At 49.2% G+C, this 18,331-nt stretch overlaps 1 protein-coding gene across 9 annotated transcripts in view; it reads left to right on the forward strand.

Annotated features, from left to right (window-relative positions):
* The window catches only part of LDLRAD4 (low density lipoprotein receptor class A domain containing 4), a 432,818-nt gene that overhangs the window by 219,178 nt on the left and 195,309 nt on the right, over positions 1–18,331 (forward strand). For 8 of the 9 annotated variants that reach the window (XM_030925766.1, XM_030925765.1, XM_030925767.1 and 5 more), the window contains one exon: positions 3,899–4,039. The exons of the other annotated variant lie outside the window; for it this stretch is intronic. In XM_030925766.1, coding sequence (XP_030781626.1) covers positions 3,899–4,039 — 141 coding nt within the window. Of the gene's footprint in view, positions 1–3,898; positions 4,040–18,331 lie in introns of those variants that run through there. 9 annotated transcript variants of the gene reach the window in all.

Raw genomic sequence — 18,331 nt, forward strand, 5'->3', positions numbered from 1 at the left:
TTAAATCTTATAAATGGTTACAATACGTCTGTAGCTCCTGGAGGAGACACTGGTTCCTGAGCAGCTCATTCTGTCTTCCAGTCCAGTATTACACATCTGAGGTCACCATTAATTTGTCACCAAAGTGTTTCTAATGTTCAACAATCCATGATTTCCCTCAACTTCTAGCTTGGCAGAAATACTCAACAAGTTCCACAAAGACAACATATTAAAACATATTTTCCATTGTCTTTCTCTGACTTAAGTTTTACTTCATGGAAGACTCCCTCTGGTTCTAGTCTGTCAAAGTGTGATTTAGGGGTCAAAACTACATTGGTTCCAAAGTTTCCAAAATAGCCCATTGACAGAACAGAGCTCTAGCGACTGGGCCCTGTAGTCAGCAGTTATCCAAATACCTGCTTATTTTAAGAGATCGTATTTTAGTTTTCTTCTTTGTAAATTAGCAAATACCAAATAAACATTCCAATAAAATACCATTAACTGAAGAGGAGGCTTGCTGTAAGTGAGCTACCTCTTTCCCAGTAGACAGTGGTTCTCCATCTGCGCTGCCCGTTGGAGCCGTGCCAGGGGCGCCAGAAACCCACACTGTCTGACTGCACCTCACGCCAGCAAGAGCGCAGCCTGGCTGGGACCCCAACCCCGGCAATGCTGAAAGAGGTCCAGGTGATCCAATATGCAGCCAAGATGAGGGCCTGTCTCCTAGGGTTATCAGTTTGTTTGAAATACTACAATAGTCTCGTGATTAGAGGATCTGAATGCACTGGGCTTTTGGGTGGCACAGCGTGCTGGGGACAGCCTGTCCAGAGTTAGGATGGAGGTAGAAGCCTGCCTGTGTCAACTCCAGTTTTGTTAACTTGGACAGATATTTACCGTGCTCTGCAGTTCTCATTCCAGTTTTAGCATTAATTCTTAGCACTTTATCACATTACAACAATTTTCTAGTAGTTTCTGTATCACATCAGGAAGCCAGTAAATTAAAATTCTCAATCTGGTCATTCTGATTCCAGTGGCCAAGTGATGGAAAGACCTTACTCTGATGTTGGGCCAATGACTCACTGCTGAGATTTAGATTTTATAAATTTGAATTTTTTTTTTTATTTTTTAGAGACTGGGTCTTGCTCTGTCCCCCGGGCTTGAGTGCAGTGGCATGATCATAGCTCACTGCAGCCTTGAACTTCTGGACACAAGCGATCCTCTTGCCTTAGTGTCCTGAGTAGCTGGGAGTACAGGAGTGTGCCACTGCACGTGTCTCATTTTTAAACTTTTTTGTAGAGACAGGGTCTCGCTTTGTTGCCCAGGCTGGTCTAGAATTCCTGGACTCAAATGATCCTCCTGCCTCTGCCTCCCAAAGTACTGAGAGTACAGGTATGAGTCACTGTACCGAATGGAATTTGAAATTGAATAGGTAGATGTTATTTCCGTTATCTAAGAAGTAAGAACCAAGCACATGAGTAGCACAAGCCTTGTTAGTGCTGCTGCCTGATGTTGAGACAACATGAGACAACAAGCAATGTGGGGAGCTTCGCTATTATACATGGGGCCGTGCCCATTACAAGTGAGTCTCTCACCTTCCTGAAAGTGGATTTGGAAACTGAGGCAGTGCGGTGGGATGAGGCAAAATGGAATCAAATGGGAAGAATAATATCTGCCCTGATTATTTCACAGGGTTCTTATGAGGCTCAGATCAGATCATTCATTTATTCAACAAATGTGTGATTCACCGAGCGCCTGTCACAGGCTGGGCGGCGCTCTAGAATATGAAGGAGATAAAGAAGGGAAATGTTTGGCCTTGGAAGGAACGGCAAATTAGTCACTGCTCATATTTTTAAAATAGTTCATACCATAAGCTCTTTGAAGAGGGCTAGCTCATTCATTTCCAAGTTTCCATGTCTCACTGCCTAGCACAGAACATGGAAGCAGCTAATATACGGTTATGTGAATGAATGAATGAGTCGCAGAATTCATTTCCTTGCAAGCCTGTCGTGTCTCCCTCCAGCAGGTTAAAATGAGTAAGGTGTGGATGTGGTCTCATTTCTTGGGTAGTTTAACATTCCACACCAACTTAAATATGGTAGTCTAACCACGGATCCTTTCAAACCACAGCAATGGTGAACTTTTTAGTTAGAGTTTGATTCAATTCAGGTTAGTATTCCTTTTTTTTTTTCCCAATCACTGTTTTAGCAACACAGGGAGTACCTGTTTTTGGTTAATGGGCTTTTCATGTTTGGTATAAATTCATAGTCCAATATTTCTTTTGGAAAGGAAGATAAATTTTTCTAAATTTTTCCCTTGACATCCCTTTTTTCCATTAAGTTAAAAAAAATGTTACTTCGTAAATGTGATTTCAAACAGCTGGGTTTTAATCTTTCCACCTTATGGAAAGAGAGCGTTTGGCTCCGGCCGCACCCCCACCACGTGGCCCGGCCTCACTCCGCACACAGCTTTTCTAACCTGGATGGTGCTGCTAGCAAGGCGCTCGTGGGTGTGCATTTGGGCTGTGTTCACATGTTATTCTAAACTAGGTCAGCAGCTCGGCTGGTTTCTTTTTCTACACTCTTTTAGGAGAATGTGAACAAATGGAGGATTATAATACCCTTTTTATACAGGTTCACAAAAATACTTTGAGGACTCTTACGTTGTGTTTCTTTACAACAGGTAAAGGTCATTATCTTGTGGGCCATAGTTCGCCCCTGAGAAGCAGGCTGGGCTGGAGCAGCCCCACACATGGTTCGCGTCGCTGGAAGAGGCCTTGGTGTGCCGGTGCCCAGCCTTGTATTTGAATGACAGAAAATTTGAGTTGAAAGGACCTTGGACTTGATCCAGGCCTGCCACCCTTATTCCAGACACAGAACTAAGGCCTGGAAAAAGGAAGAGGCTGTGACAGTCAGCGGCAGTGAGGGCCTGGGACTCCTCCAGTGGCTCTGTCTTCCCGCTGTCTACTGAGTGGGTTGTGCTGTGTGCTGTGTGAATCCTGCCAGCTTCTGTGGTCTCCTAGGGCCAAGCCCACACTCAGAATGCAGGATGACGGTCACTGTAAGATGTAGTGGACCTTTCTGTGCTCAAGTGTATACAATTGTGTAACTTCCTTTATTCTTCATTGCTTAAATGGATGGTAATGTGTTAAGCGTGCAAATTTATTTTAAAGTCCTACAAAACTGAATTCGGTTTTCAAATACTGATTTGTACAGATTTTAGGGAGCCTGTGTTCAGGGTGGCCTGTAGGGATTTGGGTATGGGATCTGCCCTATTTTCATAATTTGCCAACGCGGCCCTTTAGCAGAAAGCACACATGATTTTCCCGTGTTTTACATTATAAATTCACTGCTACCCATGCCTGGTATCATGTCTGATTTTTCTGAGGCATGAGACGAATGAACGTCTGAGAGGTGAAATGTGTTGTCCAGATTCTCACCACCAGACGGTGGCAAGTGGGAAATAAAATGTCTGAGTGTCCTTTTGTTAAGCCAGCGCTCCTGAGTTCTGCCGGCCCCTGCCACGGCTGGCTGCACGGGCTCCCCCATTCTTGGAGGTGTGGAGAACTGCCAAGGATGTTTTCAGACCGAATAATAGAGCCCCACAGCTATGACTTTTGCAGAGCAAGTTATGGAAAGAAAGAGAGCACCTGTGCTACTCGTGTGGGCAGAGCTGTAGGGCGAGGCGTGCGTGGCAGGCCTCGGCGCCCCTGTGAAGTGCAGGAGGGCACCATCCTGTGTGTTTCAGACAAGGAAGGTCCTTACCCAGATGGCCCTTCTCTGAGTGTAGTGTCCTGGGCTCTGCAGATAGTCTGAGCTCCCAGACAATCATGGCATGCAAATGGGGGAAAGAACCAACGACAGTCGCCGCTCAAGAGCACCAAGCTTGCATTGACTGCTCCATGCTTTATATTGTACTTTTTCAGAGTGCAAATTCACCTGCACCAGCGGTAAATGCTTGTATCTTGGTTCGCTGGTCTGTAACCAACAGAACGACTGTGGGGACAACAGTGACGAAGAGAACTGTCTCCTGGTGACCGAGCACCCGCCTCCGGGCATCTTCAACTGTAAGTCTCTCCTCCCACCTGGGTGGCACTGTCTGATGTGGTTCTGAAACGGTTAGGAGGTGGGGTCCCTGGGACATGGGAAGGAGGTTGTTTTCTGGTTCAAGAAAGAGATTTGCATTTTCACAAAGGAAATGTTTTCTTCTTTTAGGATAGAGGGACGGCATGTTTAAAAGTAGGAAATTCGTTCTGTTCTCTAAAGTGGTCGGCGGAGCTGTGTTTTGAAATAGGCTTTTGCTATTTATCTGAGCAATGCCTGGATTCCAGGAAATCGTATATTGATTTCGTATTCTTCATACCCACATTGTTACTTCAGAAGTAATTTTAAATAAGCAAAGAAAGACATGTGGAAGGTCTGTAATTAATCATGCAACTGAAATATGAAAGTAGAAAAATTTACATGGGATCCTTAAAGGTTCTGGTCATGTGTTTTCCTGTTAGATGCTGGATGGAAACAGCTGGAGTGAGGTTTTGACACTTGTGAGTCCCCAAGGCTGAGGCTTTGAGCATTTCTTGAATTTGAAGAAGTGGAGTCAGAGTTTGAAGCGCGTTGGTTTTTGATCTCATGGTTTTTGTGACAGGGGGAGAGAAAGAAGGCAGCTTTGAAAGCCCGCTGAACTTCTCATAGGAAAGCTGGCTTACTGTTTTCTGTGTTTCTCTGGGCTGAGTGAGGGGGGTTGAGGGTGAGGATCTTGTTGCAGTTGCACACCTTGGGGAGAGCGTTGGCCGGGCCGACCCTCCTCACACGGCCTTCTTAGATCATTTTATGATGCGTTCAGCTTCTCTCCCCATCTTTACTGACATTATTTTGAGGAGTTATATTTGAGACAGATTTAAAATTTTTGTTATGGAAATTAGACTACATAAATACCAGTGCTGCAAATGTGAAGATGGGAGGGGATTTAAAAAAAGAAACTATTTTCTCTATTCCTACTGTATTTGTATATGGGGGGCAAGTTACGTATGTCCCCAATATAAAAATGACTGTGCTCTAGCACATTTTAAGCCTGCTATTTATGCTTGCTAAATTCAAGAGACTTATAGTACAAATAGTTTTTCTCAAGTTTTTCTATTGTGTTTCCATTTGCATTTTCTCCTACCCAGCGCTCTTTGAGTCCCGTCTCTATACGTTGCATAGACAGTTCTCAGAGGCTCGGGGTGGGCACGTGCTTGCCTGGCCTTGGGTCCGTGTTTTAGGCAGTTAGTCTCTGTAATACAGCTCGCCTCTCACCTGGAGTCATCTGGCCCACAGGCCCCGGCTGCCCCCAGGCCCAGGATGGCCCGGAGGCACTCGCTCTGGCTGTCCTACTTAGTGCATGGAAGCAGGGCTGGGTGCAGGAAGAGGGAGGAGGGCTGCAGGTCAGGACGGGGGACTGGGAACTGGGTGAGCACCTCCCTGAGGACGAGCAGGCAGCAGGTCAGAGGGCCGGGAGCCCGGAGGAACCCTGCTTGTTTGCCTTTCCACATGGATGGAACAGTGGTGTTTTCATCTCCTGAGCCTTGGTACCCTCAGCTGCACAATGGAGGCATAAGAATGGTTGTTGGAGCATCACACAGGACAATCCACAGACAGCACTTAGAGCAACATATTCCAGACACTAAGCACTCAGAGATTACCTGAACTCAGGCTGGGGGTCTTAGAAGGAGGTGAGAAAGGCAGCATCTTACTCTGTTTTCTCTGGACTTGACTAACAGCAGACACACCGTGGTAAGCTGTGTGGAGAATATCAGGACCTTGTGTGCTGCCTTGACGGGGTTCAGAGTTCGGGAGCCCTGGCCTCCGCTCTGGGGTGCTCCACAGGCTTCTCTGTGTCTGCGGGCTCCTTCTCCTTTACTACAGGGCCCTTTTGCTGAGGGCTTCCTTGTTTTCAACCCTCCTTCCTCCCTCGCTCCCTTTCTTGTCAGTATTCTTTCCGGTTTTTAAGGCCTGTCTCCAGATTGTTTTTCCACTCATTTTTTAAAATGCAAGCACTTTAATTCTGCCTAGAAGCCAGGGGAGCAGTTACATCCGTCAGTGGTCCAACTTTGCCCTAACAGAGGAGTCTGACCATCCTGTTGGCAAACTCTTGGCCCCCCACTGTTCAGATATGACTAGAACTTTTGTCTTTATAGCTAAAATGGGATATTATTTACAATATACTCTCTTCTAAGAAGACTGGAGAGCCAGGAGATGGAATGACAAAGGGCAGGACCGTGCCCGTGGCTTCAGATTGCTCTGGGTTCACGGTTCGCCCTAGGGAAGTGACGATGCCTTTCAGCTCAGGTTGTCTCCCTGTGGAATGGGCACACTTCCTGCCATGCATGCATCTATAGGAAAGAACGTCCGTGGGAAACAGTCTATATCATCGTGTTGCAGTTGCCATCTCTACTCCCCATGTGGCCCTTGCTGGGGGGTGTGCGGCTGTGACTTTGTATGGGCCGTCTGTAATGTCAGAGCCGTTCCGTACACGGAGCAGAAATGCACAGGTGTCTACAAGTGCACTTGCCCAGCGATCCTGGGTGATTCTCCCTATTCTGTCCCCTGAGGGAGGCTGCGACCTGGCCCGTGGCTGCCCCCCACTTTCCCCTCAGGTTCTCTGCACGTGCCGGAGGGAGCTGGCTGAGTGCTCATGGGGGGACACGCATGGTGCAGGTTGCCTCTGGATGGTTCTGTGTGGCTGGGAACTCCGGGGCAGGTGGTGGTTCCTCTGTCCTCTGCTGCGCTCACCTCTGCCAGGTGTGCGGCCTGGCCTGTGACTGCCCCCCACTTTCCCCTCAGGTTCTCTGCATGTGCCGGAGGGAGCTGGCTGAGTGGTCATGGGGGGACACGCATGGTGCAGGTTGCCTCTGGATGGTTCTGTGTGGCTGGGAACTCCGGGGCAGGTGGTGGTTCCTCTGTCCTCTGCTGCAGCTCACCTCTGCCAGGTGTGCGGCCTGGCCTGTGACTGCCCCCCACTTTCCCCTCAGGTTCTCTGCACGTGCCGGAGGGAGCTGGCTGAGTGCTCATGGGGGGACACGCATGGTGCAGGTTGCCTCTGGATGGTTCTGTGTGGCTGGGAACTCCGGGGCAGGTGGTGGTTCCTCTGTCCTCTGCTGCAGCTCACCTCTGCCAGGTGTGCGGCCTGGCCTGTGACTGCCCCCCACTTTCCCCTCAGGTTCTCTGCATGTGCCGGAGGGAGCTGGCTGAGTGGTCATGGGGGGACACGCATGGTGCAGGTTGCCTCTGGATGGTTCTGTGTGGCTGGGAACTCCGGGGCAGGTGGTGGTTCCTCTGTCCTCTGCTGCAGCTCACGTCTGCCAGGTGTGCGGCATCCCAGGGGAGGAGGCCAGAGGGTGGTCTCCTATTGAATAGATGTATATTCTCTTCCCCGTATTCTACTGGGCAGCGAACAGGGATATTTCACTTCCTGTTAATAGCTGTGAATCTGCCTTAGAGCCTCTCCGGTTGTCAGTGGGCGTTAGTGGATGACACTTTTTATTGGATTCTTGACCAGCCCGTTTCCTACAGCTGACAGACAGCCTGCCTTTCATGGTGCACCGCTCTGACGGTAAGGTCCCCTTCGTCTCCACCTGGATGGAATCAGAGTATCCTGTGAACTCTTGTCTGTGAAGTACCATGCTCCAGAAAGGCGGTGCCTCGTTCTTCTTCCTGCTTAGGAGCAGGATTGCTTTGTGTGATCTGTGTTCCCTTGTTCCCACCTGAAGGATACACTCAGTGTTCCAGATCTGAGGGTACTGAGGGTGAAGCGAGATGAGACTTTCTGGATTTCCAGATGAGCTAGAATCAGTTTAGTTTCCTGTCCATGCTGTTAACTTTGAGTATGCTCCATGCCTCAGATGTCTTGGCCATATCTCCTATTTGATGTTTGCCAAATTTCAGCATGAATTAAGGTTAACAAGAAAATGTTACTGTTATTTCTAAAGCCAACAATAATAAGAATCACAGAAGCTCTGAAAGTTGCTGTAAGTAGTTTTTCTCTTCAAACAAAAACGCATTTGGAGCTGAGGCTAAGGCACAATTGGTTTCATCTGCCTCTTGCCTCTCCTCACCGTGGTCAGGTTATCCTTGGACCGAGGCTGCTTTATTCTGCTGAGAGATCAAACGGTTTTGCATGGACGTGGAGGTCTGGGCTGACACCCATTATCTCTTGGGGAAAGAGTTTTCCTGGCTGCATCTTTCTGTGGAAGAGCAAATATGCTGTCAGCCTAAGTGACCAGCTTTTGTCACATCTTTTCTCTGGCTGCTCTATCAAAATATTATACCCCTGAGTAGTAAACATACAAATTATACAAACACAATTATTTGTTATTTACACAAATAAAATAATTATACAAATTATTCCATATACAAACAAAATTATTTATGAAGTACTTTCTCTGGTTGTTGTACTAGGCCTTGTGGAAACGAGGAATGAAGGAAAATGTAGACCCTGCTGTCAAGGTGCTGAGAGTCGGGAGGCGAATTCACACCTGCACAAAGATAACTAAAAACGGGCCCAGGGAGTGAGGGCCGAGTGGGTGCAGTCATTCGTGGTTCAGGGGATAGAGAGATTCATTCTGGTTGGATTAGTGGTCACAGTGGCTTCCTGGAGGAGGTGTGCTGGATAGCGAGAGGAGAGGACAGAGTGCCAGGGCCCAGAAGAGCATGAGTGTAGGATGGCAAAGAGGGTGGCGCTGTTCTGGGACAGAAGGCCATGGCTGGGGCCTGCGTGGGGCACAGCTGAGATAGTGGGTTGGGCCTAGAGAGAGAGAAACTGGTGTATAAAGCTCCACCTCCTGCCCTGGTCCCCGGACAGGCCACCTGCTAGCCAGCCAGCTGCGGGGAGCCTGAGACTGGCATCCCGCTTGGTGGACCCCTCACCTCACCATTCCTGCCCAGCCAAGGACATCCTGCGGTGCTGTGTTTCCAAAGCCCCTTGGCCACATCTTACTGGGGGACAGCAGCGCTCCTTCGACTGTCCAGAAGTGATAATTGAGTGGTCTGTGCAGCCTGGCAAGTGCCACTTCCTCCAAAAGCCTTGGTGAGCACAGACACCCTGAAGCCAGCTCTGCTGCGGGATTCTCAGCACTGGACCTTAAGAGTAACGTCAGCACTGACAAGAAGCCACAGCTTTCCCCTTTGAGCTTCAGCGGAATTTCCAGTTAACTGAGAGGATCTGATTGGGGGAAAGCAGGGAGAGGAGCAGCTCCCCTTTGCTACTGGAGCGTCAGGCGGAAGCTGCTTCCTTCTGTGTAGAGACCTCATAAAACTGACCCCAAATCAAATGGACTGGAGCTGACAAAACGCACCCAGTTATGCCAGGATTATGACTTTAGGACCTTTCAAGAGGAAACTTTTTCCTCCCATTGCCATTTAGGGTAATAATAACCAAATAAAATAAAACCCAGCTTATTAAAATCTGAGCTGATTATCTTACTTCTGAAACCAACTCTTCCCACCTTCTTCATTTTTCCGCCAAAGAGACTGGCATCCTGCTCGTCACCTGTAGTCACCAAGCTATGACTGCCCTGCTTCCCACCTTAGGCCAGCAACTTCCCACCTCCCAAGCATGTTGTTTGTTGAGGACTTGGGGATCAGGCTTATAACCACATAACCACATAGGAAACCTATGCATAAGCAGGGCTTGCAAATGCTAGACACTTCTATTTTTTTTTCCCTATAATGATTGCAGTAAACCTTAACCATAATTCTCTATATTAGAGAATAGTCACCAAATGTCCTTTTCGAGTTCGTATTTCTCCAGTTGTCTTATAAATGTGCGTTTCGGTTTGTTCTGTTTATTATTTGTTTGCACCAGGATCCAAAGAAGCCCCAGGCATCATAGATCACTTTGCTCCTGAAGGATCTCTGACTCTGCAGGTTCTCCCTCTATATCTATTTCCCCTCCCTCCATATCTATTTCCCCTCCCTCCATCCTCCTGTCTCTCTCTCCTCCTCATCCTCTTCCTCCTCATCCTCATCCTCCTCCTCCTCCTCCTCCCTTTTGTGACTTTGGGTGGAGGGGTCTGGCTTGTTTGTTCTGCAGTTTCCGTGCTCTGGGTTTTGCTCTCTGCTTTCCTGTGGAGTCACTGCATGTGCTTCTCTGTCCCACAGCATTGCTGCCGCGTGGTCGGCGATGCAGAGGCCTGGGGAGACTCAGGTGGGAAAGCACTATCTCACTGAAACTCTTCCGTCAAGAGTACACTGTGTCTGCTGGTCTCTTGTGTGACACCATCGGGCATTTGGGTTTGCAAAACAGTCACCACCAAATTTTGTCCTTTTTTCTCCAGTAATTAGTGGGGATACGTCTATAAAGAGAAATTCCCCATCAACAGTTTGATTACCCTGAAGTGTGTATCATATAGGATCCATTAACTTAAGGATGAGGGTTCCCTGTCACTCTGCACGGGTGACCACTGAGATTTCCTCTCTATGTTATTATGAACTGATGAATTGAACTATGTTTCATGCATACACTTAACATTTTTAGGAACCCCCTCTGCTACACTTGGATAGCCAACTCCCAGGTCTCATCTGGAATTTGGGGATGGTCAATGACCTGTGTAATTCCAGGTTAAACTCCAGGCATGCAGGGGCTAAGCCCTCTCCCCTTCTCTTCTTTATGATCCTCCTTAACATTTTCTCTTCTCTAGCTTGCTTTATTGTAAGAATGTGGTATATCATACATATGACACACAAAATGTGTGTTAATCGACTGCTTATGGGTAAGGCTTTCAGTCAACAGTAGGCTGTTAGTAGTTAAGTTTTCAGGGAGTTGAGAGTTATACACAAATTTTCCACTTCACGGAGATCAGAGCCCCAACCCCCAAATTGTTCAAAGGTCAGCTGCACATAGTGGACACTCAAGAGTGTTGACTGGAGACCATTGATCCTTTCTCTGCTGCCTCCCAGCATCATATGAGCATGGCTGCCAGGTGAACAGTGCCCATGCGGTCTCTGCGGTAGCCTTGGTGCCTGCCACGGTGCCTGGAGCATGTAGCCTATGGGGCATGGCCCTGTAAATATTTGCTGAGTGTAGGGATGAATATTATTATTTTAGAAAACTGAAGCCTGACCGGAGGATGAAAAAGGGTTTTGCTTGCATGGCCTAGTACCTTGCAAGTGGAAGCAAGGATTGAAAATATCCACGTGATCCTGGCAGCCTGCATGAGAAGACAAAGGAAGAGACTACGTAAGGCTGGTGCCCGCAAACTGCCTGTCCTTCCCAAGTGTTTCGACTGCCATAAACACCCAAACCAACCAAAGTAGAAGCCTACTCTGGTAAGCATTTATTCTGGGACCGACAGTGTGATAGGCTTTTACTGTGCATGTGACCAGTCAGGGCTTCCCAGTCCTGCAGCCCTGGAGGGACAGACCTTTGGCTTCTAAATATCCATCTGCTGTGTAGGAAGGACCAGTCATGTCAAGCCCAGAGGAAATGTGGAGTGCTTCTGGCCGGTCCTAAAGACGTGTTAAGTGTGTGAGCAGATGTGAGTCTGTGTGTGCACGCATGAGATGTGAGTATACCAGAGTGGGACTGTGTCTTGTGTGTATACAAGTATATGTGAGAATGTGGAGTACTGTGTGTGTGTGCACAAGTGTATGGGTGTCGGAGAGTGTGAGTCTGGTGCATGCATGTGACTCCATGTGGTGTGTGCATGCATGCATGGGTGTGTCATGGGTGGAGTGTGTATGCAGTTGTGTGAACGTGTCTGTGCACGTGTGTGAGGGTGAGTGGTGCATTTGTGCATGAGTGTGCACGTGTGTGAGGGTGAGTGTGGTGCGTATATATATGAGAGTGTATCTGTGTACATGTCTATGCGGGTGTGTGCATGTGTGGGTGTGTATGTGTGAGGGTCTATGGTGCTTGTATACATGAGTGTGTGTGCCTGTGTGTGAGAGAGTCTGGTGTATTTGTACATGAGTGTGCATGTGTATGCATGTTTGTGTGTAGGTGAGGGTGTGTGGTGCATGTGTGCGTGAGAATGTGTGTGTGCATGTATGTGAGTGGGTGTGTGCATGTGTGTGTGTGTGCGGTTGAGTCTCTGGTGCATATGTGCATGAATGTGTGTGTCTGTGTGTGTCAGGGCGAGGCTGTGTGGTGCATGTGTGCATGAGTGTGTCACCTGGAGTCACCACCACTCACTGCCTGTGGCTTTAGGCAAGTTGTTCAGCCTCTGTGGACCTCGATTTTCTCATTTGTAAAATGAGGATAATATTGGTATCTCTTTCAAAGGGTTGTTCTGAGGATTTACTGAAATAGTGCAGGAAAGGCAATTAGAGTAATACCTGGCCCACAGTACATGCTCAGTAAGCATCATCTGTTGGAGGGTCCACTGCTTCCTGGGGATGGGAATTAGGAAGGCAGCTGCTGTGTGCTGAGTGCTCACTGTTTACAAGTATCATCTCGTTTATCTCTCAAAAGCACCCTAGAAAGGTGATAAGAATGCAGCACTCAGGGCGGTGAGGTGGTTTACTCAGAGTTACACAGCCAAGGTGTGCCGCTGCGGGGGTGTTGAACTCAGGCCGTGGTTTTGTTCGTCTTTGGAGGTGCTATTTTCCCCTCCCATGGTGTTTTTCCAGTAAGATAGGGATTTGCTCCTCAGTTCTTAAAAGGCTTGAAGGGCTTTGATGGTTGGGATCAAACCAACCATATTCTCTTCAGGAGGGCCACAGAGGATGTTTTCAGTTGATACATAGATGACGATTTTTGGTTTCAGGCTGGATTTTCAAGCAGATTATGAAAAATTAACCTAAGAGCCCCTGTGTGTCAGGGATCGTGGATACTGTTGATCCGTTGGGGTTTGCTGTACAAACTGATAATATCCCTTCTTCGATTGTGCCCGTCCAGGTAGTACTCGTATGACCCAGAAGCCAACCCTCCTCTCTGACTCACTGTTCTGTCAGGAGGATGGGGATGATGACGGCTGCCCTGGGGAGGCCAGAGGCAGTGTAGCTTCAGCGTGGGGGCGGCTCTGTGTCTGCCATCACCCTCCCCGCTTCACCTCCTGCCAGACGTGGGCTTTTAGCCTCTTATCCCCAATTTCCCTCTGACTCTCATCTGAGCGCATTGGCCCCTCCAGCTGTGCTGGGAGGGGTGGGCCTGCCTCGGGGTGCTCCGGCATTCAGCAGATTGGACTTTCCGTGTTGACGCTGCTGACTGCAGGAGGCGTGGGACAGGGGTCTTCCGGGTTGCGGTGGTCCTCGGAGCGAGGCTGGGGTGAGGGGCTCTGGGTTTCCACAGACTTAATTCTGGCTGGCCTCCATCAAGGCCATATTCAATGAATCGGGCTGTTCTGCAGAGCAGCCTGTGTGCTTTGGACACGGCTCCCCGCCCCCACGCTTTTTTTTTTTTTTTTTTTTGACTTAAAAAAAGAATCTATGGCAAAGCAATTACTGACTGTGACAGTGACCCAAGGTGGTATTTAAAACAAGATGTGGAGGGCAATGTGCCTCTCTTTGGTCTTGCCACGGGATCGGGTTGCAGGGACTGTCACTGGCAGCTCACTTCTGCCTGAATGGTTCTGTGGGATGAGCCCCAGGGAGGTGCCGGCAGCCTCACCCTCCCCTCCTGGTCCCGCCCCATGTGTTGGCTGCCTTTGTTTCTCCAAGACGGTTTTCTGATCAATTAAAATCGTGTAGGGTCTTAAATGGTAATTCTGCCTTTTCAAATAAACAAAGGCGGAGAACAAATGGGAGGGTAAGTTTTAATAAACCTTGGGCATCATTTCCTCCTGCTGTGACACTAAATTTACTCGGATAAAAACAACCTCTTAGATTTACATTTTGATTCTGTTACTGCTTTCATGTGTGCGGGGCTGTCCCACTTCAGATGAAATTTATCCACTTCTTTAAATATTTAGTAGTCTAGCGTGGATGTTAATGAAAGTCTGGCGGTGCTATTTTGAGAATTGCAACAATGATAGTAATTTTCAGTGTCAGATTCCTGCTTCGCAAAGGGAAAGAGGGATGGGAGAAGGGGGAGGAAAAAATGGTTTCAGTTCTAATAGAGTTTGCCATCCGCTGGGCCGTGCCAGACAGATGGGTCATGAATACTGTCTAGACGCTCTCTGCCTGAGCGAAGCCCTGGTCTCTAAGGACACGCAATGAGACGCCGGCTTAAGTAACTGGGGAAAGTCAGGGCAGGCTCTCCTGTAATCAGATAGAAATCAATGTGATCCTGCTTCCTGGGGGAGGCCAAGGGGCGGCTGGGAGGGTGTGGGGAGAGGGGGTGCTAAGAGAAAAGGCCCTCTGTTACTGATCAATTGTAGTGCAAACTTGACAATTATTAGGCATTAGGGAGCGCGTGAAAGGACAGTTGTAGGATGATAACTCTATTGATTTAGGCTGTACTGCCCAGAATGCAGAATGATATATTTCAGACTCGGGCTTCAAAGGCCAGAGAGGAGCTGGGGTGAAAAGGAGGATGTCGTCTTGTGTGGTTAAGACGGGAATGCAGCCCGCGGGGTGACCTGCGTTAATTGTGTATATTAACACCCTCGGCACTGCTCTTGTCGAGACCGTGGGTCTTGACTGTTCATTTAGCATCTTAATTTGCAGGGGTTTTAGAGGCTCACCGGGCTTGCTTTCTCTTTTTACGAATCTCTGTGCATTTCTCCACGCTGGGTCTCTTCCAGGCAGCTCCACGACTGGCAGAGCTGTAGGAAGGTGGGTAAAACATTCCCCAGCGCCTGCCTGGCTGCGCTTGGGTGCCTGCGGAGTCATGATGCTTGGCTTCCTCATTATTTTCTGAGTGGCAGGGATGGAGTTTATGTGACATCCGAAGTGAGTTTCTGCTCATGAAGACACCCAGTGTAAGTGTGGTGAGAGTCGGGAAGGAGATGTTGCGGTAAAGATGAGATTGGGGGGCAGAGGCTGGGGGACCGCCGACAAGGCGGGGCGCGACGCAGCAGCCTGCCGTTCGGCTGGGAGGTGCTTTGTCGCTTGGCTTGATGGCCCCTAATCACGTCTTCATCTTGAAAAAAATCCAAAAGGGTACTACAGTGAAACTTGGAAGGGACCGTCTTTGAGGAATTGTAGACATAAAGCTGAAGTCTAAAGCTGCCGTGAGATATGTCGTGGACTGCGGAGGTGGGTGACCCCCCGAGGGCTGGACCTCTGAATTCACCTTCTGGGCTGCTGCCTCTTTCAGTCATGTCAGCTTCAACGTGGGATAAAACCAGCAACCTGGACTTTTCAGTCATCATTTTTTCATTCCTTCATCCATTCTTGTTCTGTCCCAAGAGCTGATAGCAGAGGGAAAAGAAGATATTTTTTGCTTCTTCCTTCCCAGAAAGAAAAGAGAGATCAAAGATAAAAAATATTTTCAAAGTTGACGATCACTGGAGAGGGAGAAAATAAATCTTGTTTCAGGTATTTGCAGTTGTGAGCAGCGAGTGGGTCTGTCCTTTTTCCAGACGGTTCCTAGAAAACTTGCCCTGGTCCTCCAGAGGGTGCAGCTGTTCTTAGAGGGCACCTTCTTGCCCTAGACCCTTGGCCTGCTGTTCACACCGGGACCTTCCACTTAGGGCGGAGACTTCATTCCCTGGGATGGCCTGTAGGGAAGGGACACATGGCAGAGGCTGGGCTGTGGACGTCAGCACTTCTGCTGCCAGCCATGAGGCCTGGAAGGGGAGCCTCATGCTAAGTGAGCATTTACCACTTCTTGGTTCTGTTCACTGAAAATCATGAGACCATAAAGTGCATCTTCCCGTTTCAGAGACTCTGGCGGCTCAGTGGGGTGACCCCAGGCTCATATGTGTGCTTGGGAGGGGAGAATCTCAGATTGCCCAGCCTCCTTGAGAAAGGCCCCTGCCTTCCTGCGGGCTTGCGCCTGTTCTGGAGAGGGCCCCTGAGCCAGGCTGTCCGCTGTGGATGGCCCTGCCGTGGCGCTGTCTCATTCATCCTGATCTATCTCTTCATTGTTAGTGGGGGGTGCTGGGCATCTGTTATTTGCTTTATACTAAAAATTCAGAGAAAAAGGAATTTGAGCTACACTTCTGGCCTTTTACCCTTAGATCTTGGGGGAAGGCCAGCTATGGTTCCAGGTAAGGTGTCCTGCCCGGGCCCTTGCATGCCAGCTGTTCTCCCTGTCTGGGTTTGGGCGGGCGGTGGGTTCAGGCCCAACTGCTCTCTCTGTCACGGGGTCGGGGTGGTGGCTGAGCCAGTCAAGCGAAATGATAGACTTTCCATCACGGGGTGTAAGCCTGTGTCTTGACTGAACGTGACTTTTCGTGGAAGAACAGCCCCAGGAACACACTGCGGAGAAGTGTGTTCCCTCTCCCATTTACGTAGGCTCTGGAGAGAGAAGTGTTGAGTGTTGTCTCTTCCTTGGTGAGAGGGGTTGGCATGAACCCAGAATTTTAAATGCCAATCTGACCTTAAAAGGCTGGCGGAGGCCCCGCCCTTCCAGGTCTACCCGTGCCTCCTGCGAAAGCCCCATGAGGCCTCTGGATCAGCAGCCGCTGCCTCCTGTCGCCCTTCTGGTTCAATGTCTGCTGTCATGTTAGGAGACGTTAACTGGAAATGGCAGGACCTGGGGCCAGTGCAGTGAGCTTCTCCGCCCCCCAACCCACGCCCCCCGAAAACAAAACACAAGATCCTAAGACTGATTAGTTTTCATAAGTTGTTGAAGGAGAAATAGTTGTTGAAAAAATATGTCTGGATAGGGGGCTGGAGGGTGTTATAGAGAAAACATGTTTGGGGTAGTCACTTGTGGAAAATTATATGCTGAGTGGTACAAAACATCCCGTCTTTGGGATACTTAATGGAAGGTATTTTTCTGAGTATTGAATGTGTGTGAGGCATGGGCTGGGCTCTGTGGGCAGGTGCAGGGCTGCAGGGGCTGGGTGATACGGGAGAGTGCAGTGTGTGTGAGACGGAGGCTTTGCTTCCCACCTTTGTTCTGTCCAGTGCTAGATGGTGTCCTTGAGAAGGCCCGCAAAGTTGTGGCCCGTATCTGTGGTGCCAGTGTGTGGGACAGAGGGAGCATCTTCCTGAGCCTGGGTGCTCAGGGAGGCCACCATCACCGGCTGGCGGGGTCTGGAGAACCCCTGCTCCTCAGGGCGGCCCGATGGGAAGGGCGGGGAGTGCCATCGGGAGATGGCTGGGCAGGGATGCCACATAGGCTTGTCATGGAAGCTTGTGGGGAGGGAAGGGCTGACTTTGAGGGGCATCACTAGAAAGGTAGGTAGGGTCAGATTCTAGAAAGCCAGAGATGTCATAGGCCAGATCGCTTCCATTCTCTTTCATGAAGGAAGTCATTGAAGGTTTTTGAGAAAGAGAAGCTGTGACACAAAGCTGTTGTATAGCTAGAAGGTCCTTTGAGATGGCTTAGTTTAGTTCTGCACTCAGGAAACTAAAGCCTGAGAATTTAAATGACCGTTTCAAGGTCACAAAAATAGTCTTTGGCAGAAGTCCTGATATGTATGTTTCTAGTCTGTTTGGGCTACTATTACCAGATACCCTAGACTGTGACAGGTTTGGCTCTTTGTCCCCTGCAGATCTCATGTTGAGATGTAAGCCCCAGTGCTGGAGGTGGGGCCAGGTGGGGGCTGTTTGGGTCATGGGACGGGTTCCTCGTGGCTTGGTGCTGTCTTTGAGGTAGTGAGTGAGTTCTTATAAGGTCTGGTTGTTCAGGTGTGCAGCACCTCCCCCCTCACTCCTTGCTTCTGCTCCCCAGTGTGAGATACCAGCCCCCCTTTACCTACCATGATAAGCTCCCTGAGGCCTCCCTAGAAGCAGATGTCGACACTGTGCCTCCTTATACAGCCTGCAAAACCCAGAGCCGACGAAGCCTCTTTCCTTCATAAATTACCCAATCTCAGGTATTCCTTTATAGCAATGCGAGAGATGGCCTGATACAGATGGGATGGCTTATAAACAACCGAAATATGCATCTTACAGGTCTGGAGGCTGGGAAGTCCAAGAGCAAGATGCTGCCAGACTCCGTGTCTGGTGAGGGCTTGCGTCCAGGCCCGCAGACAGTGCCTGCTTGCTGTGTGCTTACGTGGCAGAAGGGGAAGGGAGCTCTCTGAGATCTCTTTCCCGTGGGCATGAATCCCAATCCTTAGGGCTCTACCTTTGTGACTGAATGCCTCCCAACGGCCTCACCTCCTAAGCTCGTCACTCAGGGGTTAGGGTTTCAACATATGGCTTTGGGGGTGGGGAGACAGTACAAAAACCTTCAGACCCTAGCAGTGCTTCCCGTTTCTTAGGCCACTTCTCTTTCCACTAGACCATGTCCTCACACCAACCTGTCAGGTCAGGCAGCGTCAGGGTGGCAGGAGGAAATCATCCAGGACCCTCCCTTGCAGAGTAGGTGGCCGACAGTGAAC

The sequence above is a fragment of the Rhinopithecus roxellana genome, chromosome 21 (assembly GCF_007565055.1).
Source record: "Rhinopithecus roxellana isolate Shanxi Qingling chromosome 21, ASM756505v1, whole genome shotgun sequence".
NCBI lineage: Eukaryota > Metazoa > Chordata > Mammalia > Primates > Cercopithecidae > Rhinopithecus > Rhinopithecus roxellana.